The sequence below is a fragment of the Tetrahymena thermophila genome (genome assembly GCF_000189635.1).
Source record: "Tetrahymena thermophila SB210 genomic scaffold scf_8254717, whole genome shotgun sequence".
Classification (NCBI taxonomy): Eukaryota; Ciliophora; class Oligohymenophorea; order Hymenostomatida; family Tetrahymenidae; genus Tetrahymena; species Tetrahymena thermophila.
This window is the reverse complement of record NW_002476482.1, coordinates 86,443-103,841: the sequence shown is the minus strand read 5'-3', so window position 1 is coordinate 103,841 and position 17,399 is coordinate 86,443. Positions and strand designations below refer to the sequence as shown.

Below are 17,399 nucleotides of genomic sequence, written 5' to 3'. Positions count from 1 at the left end.
TAGATTACAAAAAATATTGTGGACTAAGCAAAGATAATTAAATTATTTTCCATTATTTTAATATCACAATCACAGAAACTTTTATAATTAGAATTTACTGGAGTTTAAAGTAAGCAGACTTAATTTTGGCCAGATGATAAAGTATTAAGCTATACTTTTAAGCAATCCTATGTACTAATTTATTCTAACACATAAATATTACCATTTTCAACTTTTTATAAAAGAATGTTTTAAAATTATGTTACTTGTTTTTGAAAATTCACTAAGTTAGTTTATATTAACTATGATTCTGCAAATAATATTAAAATTGATTATTAGATCATGCTAAAAGAGATATTTGCTTCAATTTAATCTCTAAAGAGTATTTATTAATCCTAATAAGAACCAACAATCAAATATTCTGTGTCATAAATGATAATTAATTTGGATACTTTATTTCCATCATCGCTGAAAATTAAAGTTTTTTATATTTTTTTAGGAATTTTTATTGAACAATTACTTTAAGCAAAGCTTTGTAAAATCTGTCCATTTTTTTGTTATTAGAAATATTAAATAGAATAAATGCTATTAAAGACGCTAACTAAAATATAATTTTAGTAATAGATTATTGTGTTTATTTATGATCTAAAAGGAATATTATAGTATTAAGTAGTGAGTTGAGAACCATCTTAAGAATTTAGATAAACCTAAATATTTTCTTCAAATGCTACTATTATCCATTCATCTTATATATAATTTTGTATACTGTTTTTGATAATTACTGTCGACACTAATTTAGACAGATTCCAGATTTAAATTTCTATTTTTGAATAAATTATATCAATATTTTAAAGTAGATAATTTAAAAAAAATAATTTTAAGTTTTAATTGATAAATTAAATAAACTTTACCAGTGCTAGAAATCAAATATATTAAATTTTTCTAATTAGTTATTTGGATCACTTATCCGTAGTATTCCACTTATTATATTTACTAATAAAAATTAAGTATTATTTAACAAAAAATAATTAAAAAAAACCTATCCTAAGTTGTAGTGAGTCTAATTTGAAGAATCAACTTATTTTTAAATTAAGTAAACTACTAAATTTTATTAAAAATTTGCTTAGTTTTATTAAATGACCGTTATAATGCTATAAGGTAGATTTTATTTTATCATTACAAATTATTCATTTGAGTTTAAATAGATTTAGTTATATCCTGTTAATGAAGGATTTGTTAGAAAAATGTTATTTTAATTATCTAAAATTAAAATAATTTCTTCTTCTTATAGAAAGCAAAAGCTACTTATATTTATACTTGTTTTTAATTACTTCATAGACTAATCTACTAACGAAAATATGCTTAAAATGCTTCCACTTCTAAATATTAAATATTATTGGTTAAATAAAACTTGATCTACTATATTATTATACTAAAAAATTGTATTTTTTTAGTATGAAGCCAAATCAATTTGAATTAATTAATTTATAACATATTAAGAAGTTTGATTAAAGTTATCGTAATGCGAAACCAAAGCGTAAAGCTTCATTTACTATTCATTTGTCTATATCTAAATTATAGGAGCTTACATATCAAGTAGATATAATGCAGACATTTTTTAGAAATCATAAAATATTAAATATTAATTCGTCCTTCCAATTACCTATTTTAAAAACTATTAAATTATAAATATAAAAATTAAAAAAATACTAATTTATGATCTAAAATATCTAAGACTTTTATTTCTACTATTTGCTCATTTAGGCTATCTTTTAAAGAGGAGTACTAAAAATTGAAAGAATCCTGCTTAAACTGGGCACTATTTTATGAATTCTACTATTCTCTAATATACTCTGACAGTAAAAATCCATCTAAAGAACATTTTTAGGTGATACTGTCAAAAGTACCTTAATATTGTGAGCAAAATTTATTTTTGCACATTCCATTTTCTTATAAGATATACCCATCATTGCATTTATTGCATTAATTTTGATAGTTATATTACTAGCAGTTAATATCAGGAAAGCTATCGCATTATTAATCCAACTAGTTTTTAAGTTAATCCGCTCCACAACTGCTTACGCACTACCCCTAATTGTTCTATAAAAAAATAATGAATTATTTTAACTTTAAAAATAAAAAATGTTTACTAAACTGTATCCTGGCATACATTACAAGCACATTTCTACAGTATAGCATAAACTACAGTTTTCCATGCAAAATAAACATGTATCTTCTTAGTTTTAAAAGTATTAGCTAGGTATTAAACATACATCAGCTATATTTTGCAACTTTACTTATTTTACTAAGTATATCAAAACCTAAATAAACAAAGTTATTTTATAACTCATAACTTTTGTAGTATTCAAATAGAACTTATTCTTTAATTACAAATTTAATAACTTTTCTTTTTATGAAGAATTAAATTCACCAAACTATTTGCTTATTTTTTTTACTGTTATTTATAAATTAAGAAACTTTTGTATCAAAATAACATGATAAATAATTATAAATTTTACTTTTATTAGTATTTTTTTAGCCATTTTTAAATCGAATAACATAGCATACATCTTCGATATTAACTATTTTTTTAATTTTCCCAAATTTCTGAATGATTCAAAATTTTATTGTCAAAAATAAATGAGTATAAATTATGATGTTTTTAACTTACATTTTTTAACCTTCTTTTGAAGAATTTTTCAAACTCTTTTTCAAGTAAATACAAATATAGTGAGCTTTCATATTTAAAGTATCCTTACTAGTAAATATTAATCTACTTTTAATTAAAAAAATAATAATTAATACATACAAATTAAATATTCCTTCTATCAAAATAATTAGTTTTAATAGATTTTATTTCATAAATAATAATTTTATTAATAAATATTTTTTTTATCTTTAAATAATTCTAACAATTTAATTTTATGATAATTAAAATACTTCATTTAAATATTAAAAAATAAATTGAAATTTTTAGTATTATTTTTAATTTAATAATTCACAATAATATTAAATTAAATTAATAAATATTTAATTTGGGTTTGAAGAGAAAAAAAAAATTTTATGATTTTTAAACAATGGAATATTCTAATAAAAAGGATTTATAAAAATAAATATAAAACAAATTTTATTCAATCAATAATTTTATTTAATTTGTCTTATTTTTTTTTATTCATCATATTTTTGAGTAAAATATTTATGATAAAAAATTAATCTAATTTAGTTATATATTTAGAGGTGCTTATTTCAGATATGTCTTTATAATTTTAACAATTATCAATATTTAAAAAATGATTAATTTATTAAGAATCTTCACTGTTGTATAAGAGTTAAGCATATTATTAAAGAGTTAAATTGGTAAAATTTGAATCAAGTGTACATTAATTTAAATGAATATTATCCTTAAATTTTTAATTCAGTAAATACATTTTTTAATTTTAGTACGATTTTAACTATAGCTAATCTTCTTACACAAGTTCAACATCCTATTTTGTAAATTCAATAAATTAAAAATTTCTTAAATTCTATAGAGGAACAATTAAAATTGTTATATTATAGTCTTAAAATTCATTCATAGCTGCATTTATCTACTAAATGAAATGCTAATCCCCATATTTAATAATATGATTTTATGTTTTATTTTAAAACTTCCAATCTACAATTATACATTATTTATTTTTTTTATTTACAGCTAAAAGATCTATATATTTACATTAAGATTATTCACTCTTTAAAAGTTTTTCAGTATAAAATGTATCCATACCTCTTAATTTTAAGTATTTAATTGTTTGATCAATTTAATATTTAATATAAATCTTCTCTTCTTAATTAAAAAATTCATCAAAAACACATTCGTTTTCTGTGTCTATATATTTTTTAATCAATTTATGAATCTATTTTCCCATATCACTTTTTTGAGATACTTTTGATTTAAAACAATTTAAATTTATATCTTAAATTTCATTTTTTATAATTTTAAGATATTTTAAGCCATTTTTTTCAAACCACTCAAAGCCTTTCATTTCGAATGGACCTTCAAATTTATTCCTATTGCTAGAACTTTGTTTTTTAGCTGGAACATCCACCAAAATTTCAGTGTATGAATCTAATTCCTATGTTTATGATATTTCTTCATCATTAAATTCATCAAATTTTCTCTTTTTATTAATATTCAATTCATTTTCTTATTCTTCAATGTTTTATTTATCATTTTTATTTTCTTCCTCTTATTCTTCATCACTTTAAAAATTAACTGATAAATTATTTTATTAAATTTCAATTATATTTTTTTCATTTTTTAAATCAATAATTTATTTTTATTTTAAAATATCATTATTAACATTTTATTCTTATTAGCTAAATTAAATAATCTGATCATTTATCTATAAATAATTTTTTTTTTAAAGATTTAAAGACTCTTTAAAGCAATTCATGGTATTTATTATTTGCTTTTATTTTTTTTATTAAAGATTATTACTAATTTGTGAAATGGGACTGTTATTTATAGATAGATGATTAAAAATTATTAGAGATAAAATAAGGAAATTAATTTATCTCAAAAAAAAAAATTTTATCTCAAAATTATTATCAAATTAATATTCCTTATTAATTTTGATCAAAAAAAAATAAACTAAAAAAATTCTATCTTTTTAAATATGAATCAAATTATTAACTTAATTAATTTGATCAATAAAATAATATAAATAATATTTATCTCATCCTTTAATTATAAAATTTTTCTGATCAAAATCAAAAGATAAAAAAAATACTTTTATCTCAAATTTTTACAAAAATTTTAAAAACTGTAAAATCAAATTCAAAAAAGCTTATTTTGGCTAAAAATTAAATTACTTTCTTAAATATCATTCGTATTTATTTATTTTTTAAATCAATTATGAATGCATTATTATTTTTTAATATCATAAATAATTAATATTTTATCATAATTAGATTAAATAAGCAATCTCATTTTAAATAAATCATCTTATTTTTCAAGAAATAAAACTTTTTCATTATTTATTTTAATAAATATTTGTTTTTATTCTTTTAGGTGAAATAATTTGTAGTTACATTTTTTTTTTTATTAAAAAGAATTGTCAATTTTTAAATGATATTTTTATTTTTAAAATAGGAAAAAAATCATAACAAAATAAAGTTACAAAAATATTTTATCTCAGAAATAAATTTTCTCATTATTATTATTATTTTTATAATATTAAATTTTCTAATTAATTTTGATCAAAAAAAATTATATCCTTAGAATTCAAATTAAATTAATAACCTAATTAAATTCGATAAGAAAAAAATATAAATAATGTTTATATTAATTCCCTAATCATTAAATTTTTCTGATAAATATTAATTTTTTGTTGTTAATAATAAATAAATATTTGAAAGATTAAAACGCTTTTATCCAAATATCATTTAATAAGTTTTAACAATATAAAATCAAATAAAGTTAGCTTAAAGTTTATAATTTTATTTTAAATTAAAAATAAGTAAACAAAAAAAATAGAAAAATCAATATCAAAATAAATACCTGAAAATAATAAGGAAAATCAAGAATGAAGATTACTAAAAAAGAGTAAAAAATATTGGAAAAGTAAGCTTTAAAAGATAATTAGAAATTAATTCAAGAGGAAAAAGGCACAAATAATTAAAAATTAGAAGAATCTTAAGATTAATAAAAATAGATTGTAAAGTCTAAAAAAAGAAGCAATAAAAAGTTATAAGAGAGTTTGAGTGGCTCAGATGAAAGTCAAAGCTTAGATAATATTTAAAAAAAGTAGAAAAATGATAAGAATAAATAAATTGAAGGTTCATTTCAAATTAAAGGATTTGACTGGTATTAAAAAGAAAATAATGATAAAAAATTTATGAAGATACAAAGAGAATTCATTCCATAAAATTTTTTAAAAGTAAACTTAGATGATCTTAAAAAAAGAAAAGAAATTTCACAAAATACCCACAAATAAATAATCTAATATTTCGAAACAGGAAGCTGCTTTAAGGACTCTTACTTCACTGATGATCAAAATGAATTTTTATAATTTTAAGTTAAAATTATTTAAGAATATCTTTAAAAAAGATAAATGAGTATAATCCAACCAAATCAAACAATAAAATATTTACAAACTTCTAAGAAGGTAGATTTAATATGTTAAAACGATTAAGAATGCATAATTGTATGTTTTTTAGTTACCAAGCGCACACCAGAATTAAATATAATTTGTGATTTTTCTTATCACTATTTAGATTTAATAGAAGCATAAGAAGAAATGTTAAATTAGAAAAAGAAAGTTACTGTTTTGATAGTTCCTTTGCTTATGTTAAATAATTTTAGAATCATTGAGTTTGATAAAGAAGAAATAATTTAGATGTAGTAAGATCAAGAATAAAGGACTTACTTTTAATGTAACTATTCTAAATATTTAGAAAGTTATCTATTTAGGGATGTAAGCATATTATTAGAATAGTGTGAGCTAGGCAGAAATCCCTAAGAAAAAAAAACAGTTTATTAGTTTATCAAAGATCTTGATAGATAAAAGAATATTAAGGAAATAGAATAATACTAAAACTTTGATAATGCTCCTAAAAGATTTAACCCTAGAAATAGAGAATGTATGAATATGGAATATAAAAAACAGTTCCAATAGTTTTATTTGGTAGCAACTATATTATAATTTAAATATAAGAACTTTATTTTGAGTAAAGCTTCACAATTAATAAATAATTAACCAAAAATAACAAATTATTATACAGTAGAAGCAAACAATTACCCAATTTATGAGTCAGAATTATTTTGAAATTTAATTTAATATCTACTTATTTATAATTACTAAATATTTTTAATGCTTTTTTTTAATATGTATGAATATGGTATATAAAAAACAGTTACAATAGTTTTATTTGGTAGCAACTATATTATAATTTAAATTTAAGAACTTTATTTTGAGTAAAGCTTCACAATTAATAAATAATTAATCAAAAATAACAAATTATTATACAGTAGAAGCAAACAATTACCCAATTTATGAGTCAGAATTATTTTGAAATTTAATTTAAAATCTACTTATTTACAATTATTAAATATTTTTTAATGCTTTTTTTTTAATTTTTATAATAAGTCGAATAATTAATTAAAAATTATATATTTTTATTTGAAATAATAATGTTTTGAAACATGAAAATTTTATTTCTATTAGGAACAAAATTAATCTATGACTATAAGAAATTCATTATTTAACTTTTTTTAAAAAGCATTAAATTATATTTTTAAACTGTATCTAATTTTTCTAAAATTTGTCACATATCTCAAGTAAAAAAAAAAAATTTTAAGAAATGCTTAGAAAGATTGAAAATAAATAGTTAACATTAAAAGTCCCTAAAATAGTATGAAATAAAACTTAAGATTAAATTCTTTGTTTTAAATTAACATCAACAGATATTAAAAAATTTAATACATATAATTATATTAAAGTATCCAGAGGTGAAAATATTTTTTTAATTCCAAGCTATTAAAAATTAGTTAAAATAATAATTTTTGAAAATAAAATATTTGAATTTAATATCATATCATATTTATTTAGAGTGTATTATTGAATAATTATTTATTTACATAATAGTTTAATAAAATTATATTTTGTTAGTGTTTAATATTTATGTATATTTGAAAACAAAAAATGGTATTATAAAATATTAATTATCTTATAGAATTAAATTTTTCAACGAATTTAGAAATAGTAAAAATATGATGCATTAAAGTTATTTGATTATTTGATTCAATCTAAATGGATAGATTAGTATTTACTAAGTAATGACATGCCCATACTTAGTGTTATTGATGGAGATGACCAATAAGGATAAGAAAATGATTCATAATTATATCCTAAAAATTCTTCAATTGGCTTGAAGCCAAACCACTTTTATTGTAATAATTCTTAGTATTCTGACTGATTATAAATGCCTCTTACTGCTGCAACTTACTCATTTAGAACTACAGGGGGATTATGAGGATCAAATACAGTTCCATTTAGATAATAATTTACATTCATAGGATAATAAAACCAAGTGTTAACAGATTTAAAACTTCCTGAAAAGAATGCATTTTAATTACTCTTTGAGAAAGAATTGTCCTTAAGCAAAGTTTATATTCCTTTCTAAATAGTATTAGTTACATTTTTAGGAGTTTATGGGTCAAAGATTCTGCTTATAGTTCCATTTTAGTGACTTATTGAGACTGTCCAAGTATCGAGGAGAGCATTTAAGGTCATAACTGTAGAAAATGTAGTGTCTTCATTATAAGTTTTATTATTATATACTCCTAAAAACTCTTCCCAGTAAATATTTCCATTCTTATCTAGCTTTGCATTATTTAAGAGAAACTTCGTTCCTTTATTCTTCATAGATTCGTTTAAACTATCTGCTACTTATTTAATTAAGCTATGCTAAATTTTTTACTTATTAGAATTAAGCAAGTGAACATTTCTAGCAACAAACCAATAAAAATCATAAACAGATGGATAATAGAAGAAGGCAATATCTGGATGTCTGAGTGCAATTTCTGAATTGATAGCATAATTTATAATGTCAGTTGAGTTTAAATATAAACCTTAGAGCTCTTAATCAAATATTTTTTCAAATTCAGTTTAGTTTGAGTAGAGTAAAGCATGGTGCAGGCCAAAAAGTGTATTACTTAAGACTGAACAATCAAAGTTATTAACATTGCTAGGAATAGCAACTAATTTCTCAATTTAATCATCAGTGCTCATTATCCAAGTAGTAAAAAGCTAAAAATTCTCAGTTCTGTTTAATTATGACAAGTACTCATTAAAACCAAAATATGTTCTAATATCAATAGTGTTAAGCGAAGAGTTTGAAGTATCGAATGGCTTATAAGAATATTTCTTTAGTAAATTGAAATAACCATTAACATCATAGTTATTACGGATCCATTTATCTTTAATTGATTGTCTAATAAAAGGAGAATTCATTATTCTATATCCAAGTGCTATTTTATGATAAAAAATATTTTCAATATATTGAAAATTTAATAAAATAAATTTATTTATTTACCAATATTAACTGAAGAATCATCTGCATCAGGAGGGAGATGAAATGCATCAATAATTAAATTAGACATTGCTACAAAATTCAGACCCATTTTGGCTAAAATAGTTTTTACCCACTCAGGCATATATTTCATTGAATTAGCAATATTCTCTAGATTGATTGGGCTTGAATACCATGTTTCATTTTTTAACTTTTATAACCAGAAAGAGTAAGAGGGGATGCCTTCTTTTTAGTTTTTATCTCTAAATTCTAAAATTGTATCAATTGTTTATTCAAATAAGTCTTAATCAATTTAAATAGTTCCAAATTCTGCGCAATCAAGAAGGGCAGATAACACAAAATTACTCACAAACATATTGCTATCAGGACATCCGATATACTATCTAACTAAATGGTATAAATACCCATTTTCTTTGTCCATAGCATTGCCGTGAATGTATGAAGAATACAATCCTTTTTTTTAGTAGAATTAAGGTGGAAAATATTTGAACTCTTATTCTTCATGGTAATATTATTCATCTAATTTTTTAAGTAGTTTGTTTATTTGTTTAGAGTAAGAAACATCTCTTTATTCATTTTCTAAAAAATCAGATCTACTAAGAGAAAGCGATACTAAGACTAAAATTATAACAAATAATCTCATTTTTTGTTCTTACTTAATTTTTTTAATTTATTTATTTATTAATTATCTATAAAAATTCGATCTGCTTGCTTCTTAAGCAACAAACATAACATAATTTTATGGAAGTAAAAGAATACAGTAATTAATTATTTATTTATAATGTTCTTCTATTTTTATTTATTTGCAAAAGAAAAAAATTTAATAAAGAAAATTTGTAATTTAATAATAAATTCTGGCATCAAATTTATAGACAATCGAATTAAAATAATATACAAACAACAAGCTCTTATTTATTACTCATACCTTTATTTTAAAATAAAAAAAATGGTATTATTTAAATTCTCACTAAAGATATCTTAATGGCTATTAAAATCTTGTTCTGAGCTAATGAGAAAATAGATAGATAGATTATTTCATAAATATATTTAATATTTGAATTTCTAAGAAGAAAATTTTATTTTAAAAATAATTTATGCACTTTACTAGCAAAAATAAAAAATTTCCTTCACAAAGAAAAATATGTAAAACCATAATAAAATCTGATAAGAAATTATATTATCAAATAAAAGAAATCTGATAAGATCAAATTAAATTCTTTTATTAATTTCAATCTAAGATAAAATTTAAAATTCACTCATTTTAAAATCTTTATTGATAACTTAAATAATAAATTTATTTTATTAAATAAAAGTATTAATTTAATTATTTAATCAAATATTGAATTCTTTAAGCAAATAAAGTTGCACATTTCTAAATAATTAAATCAAACACTAACTATCATTAAGCTTTATTCCTTAGTTTTAATATATATTTTTATTTAAGATATCAAATTATAAATTTAAAATATTCACATCTGTGTAATCTGTGTAGGTATCAATGGCTATACTTCATATATTTTATATGATTTTAAATTAATCTTGTTTATGCAAGCTTTAAAAAAATTTTCTAAATAATTAAATACAATTCTAAAATTTTATACACTTTCACAAACATTAGCAAAAACAAAAATTCATTTATAGTTTAATAAAAACCTTTTAATATTTACATTTATTTAAATTTTCTCTAATTTAAAATTTTAACTAAATTTTACAAATAAAAAATGCTTTATTTAAATAAAATATTTAAAATATCTACCTGCTTTTATAAAATCATGTCTAGATCTATTGAAGTTTTTAACAAAACCTAAAATTAAAAGTACTTAATAAAAATCTACTAGCAAACGAAAAATTTTTTATGAGTATTTAATGAAGGATTACAACATTATATGCCAAATAAAATGCACTAAAAAAATTTTAGATATTTATATAAAGTATATAATTATTTATTTTGTAATATATAGATAGATACAAATACTAATTACTTTATTAATAATTAGTAATTCATTTTTAGTGTAATAATCAATCGTTGCTTTATAAGGATTGGTATTTGCTTATTAATGATGCACCCATACTATAAGTAATTGCTGGAGATGACCAATATGGATATGATAGAATTTATGAATTATAACCCGTAAATTCCTCAATAACATTTAAATTAAACCATTTTTATTTGAGCATTTCTTAGTATTCTTTTTCATCTATAATACCCTTTACTCCTTTTACTTATTGTAAGGCAATAAAATCTGCAGTGTGGGGATCAAATTCAGTTCCATTCAGGTAATGATTAACATTCATAGGATAGATAGATAAAGTGTTTAAAGATTTAAAGCTTCCTGAAAAAAAAGCATTTTAGTTACTTTTAGAAAATGAATTTTTCTTTAATAGAGTTTACATTCCTTTTTAGATAGTGGTTGTAACATTTTGAGGTGTTTATGAATCGAATATTCTTTTTACTTTACCATTTTCATCTGTCTTTGAAATTGTCCAAATATCAATCAAAGCATTTAGAGCCATTACTGTAGAAAATGTCTCATCTTCATGATATGTTTTATTGTTATAAATACCTAGGAACTCCTACCAGTAAAGATTTCCATTTTTATCTGCTAATGTGTTATTTAGAATGTAAATAGTTCCTTAGTTTTTCATAGATTTGTTAAGAGCATCAACAACATCTTTGATTAGCTAGTTTGGTATCTTATCATAGTTTGAGTTGAGTAAGTGCACATTTCTAGCAACAAACCAGTAAAAATCATAGACTGAAGGATAATAAAGGAAAGCAATATCAGGGTGGCTCTTAGAGATATAGCTATCTATCGCATAGATAATCACGTTGGTAGAATTTAAATACAAACCTTGAAGTTCTTCATCAAATATTTCATTAACAACTGTCTAGTTTGAATTAAGCAATATATTGTGCAATCCGAATAGGGTATTGCTGATAACTGAGCAATCAAAATTATTGGTGTTTCCTGGAATTTCAATCATTGAAGGAATTTAGTCATCAGTAGATCTAATCCAAGTTGTGAAAACAGAAAAGTTGCTTGTTTTATTTAAAGTTTGAAGGTAATTATGAAAGGCAAAGTAAGTTCTCACATCAAGGGTATTAACAGATGAATTTGAAACATCAAAAGGCTTATAAGAGTATTTTTTAAGTAATTGATAATATTCTTAAAGATTATGGTTTGATTTAATCCACTTTTCTTTGATAGATTATCTAATCAAAGGAGAGTTCATAATTCTTATTCCTAGAGCTAAAAATAATTTAAGAATTAATATGATTTTTTATTGAGAAATAAAATTAATTTTGTTAATTTATTTGAGAAAGTATTTACAAATAAATAATAAATAGGTTATTGAAAAATACATGACACATTTTAAATTAATAATAAAATTAATTTACCAATATTTACAGAAGAATCATCTGCATCGGGTGGTAAATGAAAGGCATCTGCAATTTTATCAGCCACTGCTACAAAAGGTAAACCTAACTTAATTAAAAGTTTCTTTGCCCAATCAGGCATTATTTTGATCATTTCAGCTACTTTTTAAAGATTTTATGGGTATGAATACCATGTTCCATTCTTATAGTTCTGCTTCCAAAATGAATAAGATGGAATACCTTCTTTCTAATTTTTATCTCTGAATTGTAAAATTGCGTCTATGCTTTCTTCAAACTTTTCTTAGTCTATTTCAATAGTTCCTAGTTCTGCACAATCTAGCATAGCAGACAAAACGAAATTTGTGACAAACATATTACTATCAGGGCATCCAACATACTCTCTAATAAGGTGGTAAAAAAAGGTGTTGTTTTTATCCATAGCATTACCGTGTATATTCGATGAGTATAGACCCTTCATTTCATAAAATTAAGGAGGAAAGAATTTGAAATCTTTCTATTAATTATATCTCTGGTCCTCAAGTCTTCTAGTTATTTCTTTAAGCTACTCTTGATAGCTAAGCCCATTAGAATTGATTCTAAATTAAGAAGATGTTAGGCATATTCCAAAAAAAGTTAAAAAAAGGCAGAAAAATTGTATTTTACTCATATTCTTCAAATGTTTAAGCAGTTGATATTACTTTAAAAATTAATTATTGTAGAATGTGTATTTTTGAACAAGTTTCTAATTAAATCTAATTAATATGATTTAATTTTATATCATTTGCTTATCAGAGACTGATCTTGCTGATAAGGATATTTCCTTTGCAAATTGGATATCAAATTTAGTTACAGTTGTTAAAATTTAATTGTTTTTAAAGTTGATTGATGGAAAAGATTATTTATATTGTTTGTATATGAGAATAAATTACAAGGGATTAAGTTTAAAATTGATTACAAAAATAATATAGAAAAGATAAATTATTCTAAAAGTTAATTTTTAATATAAACAAATGTTAATCATTAATTAAATAATATTTTAGAAAATAATGATTTTGGTGAGTATCATTCATATTTAAACATTTAACTTCAAATAAAATAAGTTTAATTAAAAATTTAAATTTAAAAATAATTTTTAAAAAATATTGTATTTATTTGATTATAAATATTCAATCTTACAGTTTTTCTTTTCTACATAAATTCTAAGAATAATTTCCAAATTTTGGTCAATTAATTAATGAATTATATTAAAATAAAAAGATATTTTAAATGATAAATAATTTATTCGACATTTTTATAATACTTTGATAAAAAAACATTTTAAGTTATAAAAATTAATTCAATTTTTTTAATATTTATTACTAATTAATTCAAAAAATCACTTTAAATATAAAGCTTGTATTAACCTTTTACTTTAATGCTAAAAAAATATTGATAATAATATTTAATGCGAATTCAATAACTGATCTAATGGTTTGAAAGAATTATAAAATGAATTTCTATAAATAAATCAAATATGAAAAAGTGTTATTAGGTAGAAAGTTCATCTATATATTATCCTTTAAATTTATATTCAAAAGTTTACATCTTTATTTTGAAATTTAACAGCGATTGTTAATATAAAAGAATATTTTTGTGAAAATGAATCTTATTATAAATTTTCTCGAATTTTAGAACAAATACAAAAATTGATAATTTAAAAAAAATTCAGTACCAGTCAAAACTTTAAAAGAAAAAAAATCAAAATATTATTTTTTTTGTTTCATCTACAAATAAATTTAGAAAAATCTGTTCGCATTAGCAAAATTATACAATTTTTAGTTTTACATACAGCTTTAATTTTAGTTACTATTATTTAAGATTATAAATAAATTTATTATCAAATTGGATATTTAAGTAATGAAAATAAAATTTATCTTTTTAAAAAATAAAAATAATTATTTTCTTTTTTTATTTAAAAATTCATTTTTTATCATTTAAAATAGATACTATTAATACTCTTTAATTAAGGTTATTTACTACTATAAAAAATTTTATAAGTGGATAAAGGGTAATTTATTTAAAATTTAATTTTAATTTTATGTATAATTATATTTAAATATATATTAATACGGTATATATTTTTCAAAATATATTTATTCAGACATTTGATTAAATATTTTCTATTGATTAATATTTACTTATTAATGACATACCCATGCTAAAAGTGATAGCAGGAGAAGACCAATATGGATATGATATGTATTAGGAGCTATATCCAGTGAAATACTGAATAGTAGTTAGATTAAACCATTTTTGTTTCAACATTTATTAGTATTCGTCTGAATTAATTACTCCTCTAACACCAGCTATTTAATGTAAAATATCCATCTAAGCAGTATGAGGATCAAATTCTGTTCCATTTATAAAGTGATTAACATTCATAGGATAAAAAGATATGGTATTTAAAGATTTGAAGCTTCCAGAAAAGAAAGCATTTTAGTTGCTATTTGAAAATGAATTCTTTTTTAATAGAGTTTACATACCTTTTTAGATAGTGTCTGTTACATTTTGAGGTGTTAACGAATCAAATATTCTTTTTACTTTACCATTTTCATCTGTCTTTGAAATTGTCCATGTATCAATCAAAGCATTTAGAGCCATTACTGTAGAAAAAGTTACGTCTTCATTATAGGTCTTATTGTTATAAATACCTAGGAACTCCTACCAGTAAAGATTTCCATCTTTATCTGCTAATGTGTTATTTAGAAGGTAAATAGTTCCTTAGTTTTTCATAGATTTGTTAAGAGCATCAGCAACTACTTTGATTAATTAGTTTGGTATCTTATCATAATTTGAGTTGAGTAAGTGCACATTTCTAGCAACAAACCAATAAAAGTCGTAAACTGAAGGATAGTAAAGGAACGCAATATCTGGATGGGTTTTAGAAATGTAACTATTTATGGCATAGAGAATGACGTTGGTAGAATTTAAATACAAACCTTAAAGTTCTTCATCAAAGATTTCATTAATAACTGTCTAGTTTGAGTTAAGTAATACATTGTGCAATCCAAATAGGTTATTGCTGATAACTGAGCAATCAAAGTTATTGGTGTTTCCTGGAATTTCAATCATTTGAGGAATTTAGTCATCAGTAGATCTAATCCAAGTTGTGAAAACAGAATAGTTGTATGTCTTATTTAAAGTTTGAAGGTAGTTATGAAAGGCAAAATAGGTTCTTACATCGAGAGTATTAACAGATGAATTGGATGAATCAAAAGGCTTATAAGAATATTTTTTAAGTAATTGATAGTATCCTTAAAGATTATGGTTTGATTTAATCCACTTGTCTTTGATAGATTGTCTTATAAAAGGTGAGTTCAAAATTCTTATTCCTAATGCTATAGTAAAAAGTGTAAGAATAAAATAAAGTAATAAAAAATTAATATTGTTCCTTTTATGTATTTGGATTCATTAAGATTAAACAGAATCTAATTTTAAAAAGTTAAAGAAGCTTATTCAAAATATTTTTTTTAAAATATTCCCATGTTACCTATGTTTACTGAAGAATCATCTGTATCAGGAGGTAGATGAAAAGCATCAACAATTTAATCAGCAATAGTAACAAAATTTAGTCCCATTTTTGTAAATATATTTTTGACCCAATCAGGCATAATCTTGATCATTTAAGCTACTTTCTGAAGGTTCTATGGGTATGAATACCATGTTCCATTCTTATTATTTTGTAACCAGAATGAATAAGATGGAATACCTTCTTGCTAGTTTTTATCTCTGAATTCTAAAATGGCGTCAATGCTTTCTTCAAACATGTCTTAATCTATTTCAATAGTTCCTAGTTCTGCACAGTCTAACAAAGCAGATAAAACAAAATTTGTAACAAACATATTACTATCAGGGCATCCAACATATTCTCTAATAAGGTGATAAAAAAATGTATTGTTTTAGTCCATAGCATTACCATGTATATTTGATGAGTATAAACCCTACTTTTCAAAGAACTAAGGAGGGAAATATTTGAATTCTTTCTGCTAGTTATATCTTTAACCGACAAGTTTTTTAGATAAATCATTTAATTATTGATGGTAGCTAAGATCTTATGAGTTATTAGAGAATAGAAAAGACGAAGCACTGCAAAGAGTGAGCAATGCCAAAAAAATACAAAAATATTGTATTTATTTCATTTCTTTTGAAGAGTTTATTAGCTTTTCTATCTTAAATTAAAAATTTATAATTACCATAAAGTTTTTAGTATTTTAAGCCTGATTTTAATTTTAATTACCATAGATAATTAAAATTAAATTAATTTTCAACAAATTTTGCAATTAATTTTGATAAAACTATGAAATAGATAGAAAAATATGAATTTAAAATGAAAATAGCTAAATTAGGAAAGACAATATTTTTTTTGAGTTTAATCTATCAAAACAAAAAAAGCCTAAATAAATGTAAGAAAATATCAAAAATAATATTATTTTATTTATTACCAATAAGCTATTTATAACAATAAGGTAAACTTAAGTATTATTTTAGATATATACTATTACTTTATGAATTTTTTAGTTGTCTTCATACTTACTCTTTTTATTCTTTAGGAATGTTTATTGTATTGTTTCTACAAAATTTGCAACATTATTAAAATTTCTTTTATTACTATACTACATCAGCATCTCTAATCTTCACATTAGGGATCCGAATAGCATAAATTAAAATTTACAATTGAGAATATTAAGATATGTTTAAAATTTAAATAAATACTGGGTAAAACCTTTTAATCGTTAATACATAAATTGTTAATTAAAAAAATAATAAGTTACTATAAATACCTAAATGAAAAAATTAATCAAATTGTAATTCATTTTTTATTTTCATCTGCAAATAAAATTAGAAAATCTTTTTTTATTTTAGCAGAGTAATACAATAATTTATATAAAGCTTTAATTTAGCTAATATTATTTATGAAAATAAACAATTC

At 21.3% G+C, this 17,399-nt stretch overlaps 6 protein-coding genes across 6 annotated transcripts; 1 reads left to right on the top strand and 5 right to left on the bottom strand. All coding sequences in view use genetic code 6, as the record gives it.

Moving 5' to 3' along the window:
* Positions 1-1,311: 1,311 nt before the first annotated feature.
* TTHERM_00985200 (hypothetical protein) lies at positions 1,312-2,162 on the bottom strand (the record flags this gene model as incomplete). Its single annotated transcript, XM_001012071.2, has 4 exons — positions 1,312-1,398; positions 1,472-1,642; positions 1,690-2,070; positions 2,130-2,162. The coding sequence occupies 4 exons, from the start codon at positions 2,160-2,162 to the stop codon at positions 1,312-1,314; spliced, it is 672 nt and encodes a 223-aa protein (XP_001012071.2).
* Positions 2,163-3,462: 1,300 nt separating this feature from the next.
* TTHERM_000985199 (hypothetical protein) lies at positions 3,463-4,412 on the bottom strand (the record flags this gene model as incomplete). Its single annotated transcript, XM_012796567.1, has 2 exons — positions 3,463-3,464; positions 3,692-4,412. Coding segments are annotated over 2 exons (723 nt in total).
* A 1,131-nt stretch (positions 4,413-5,543) lies between these two features.
* On the top strand, positions 5,544-6,785 carry TTHERM_00985190 (hypothetical protein; the record flags this gene model as incomplete). Its single annotated transcript, XM_001012070.2, has 1 exon — positions 5,544-6,785. One exon carries the CDS (start codon positions 5,544-5,546, stop codon positions 6,783-6,785), a length of 1,242 nt encoding a protein of 413 aa, XP_001012070.2.
* A 975-nt stretch (positions 6,786-7,760) lies between these two features.
* On the bottom strand, positions 7,761-9,694 carry TTHERM_00985180 (hypothetical protein; the record flags this gene model as incomplete). The annotated part of the gene is made up of 2 exons (XM_001012069.2): positions 7,761-8,989; positions 9,055-9,694. The coding sequence occupies 2 exons, from the start codon at positions 9,692-9,694 to the stop codon at positions 7,761-7,763; spliced, it is 1,869 nt and encodes a 622-aa protein (XP_001012069.2).
* A 1,376-nt stretch (positions 9,695-11,070) lies between these two features.
* TTHERM_000985179 (hypothetical protein) lies at positions 11,071-13,097 on the bottom strand (the record flags this gene model as incomplete). The annotated part of the gene is made up of 2 exons (XM_012796566.1): positions 11,071-12,302; positions 12,452-13,097. 2 exons carry the CDS (start codon positions 13,095-13,097, stop codon positions 11,071-11,073), a joined length of 1,878 nt encoding a protein of 625 aa, XP_012652020.1.
* A 1,469-nt stretch (positions 13,098-14,566) lies between these two features.
* TTHERM_00985170 (transmembrane protein, putative) lies at positions 14,567-16,608 on the bottom strand (the record flags this gene model as incomplete). Its single annotated transcript, XM_001012068.2, has 2 exons — positions 14,567-15,807; positions 15,960-16,608. The coding sequence occupies 2 exons, from the start codon at positions 16,606-16,608 to the stop codon at positions 14,567-14,569; spliced, it is 1,890 nt and encodes a 629-aa protein (XP_001012068.2).
* Between the last annotated feature and the right edge of the window lie 791 nt (positions 16,609-17,399).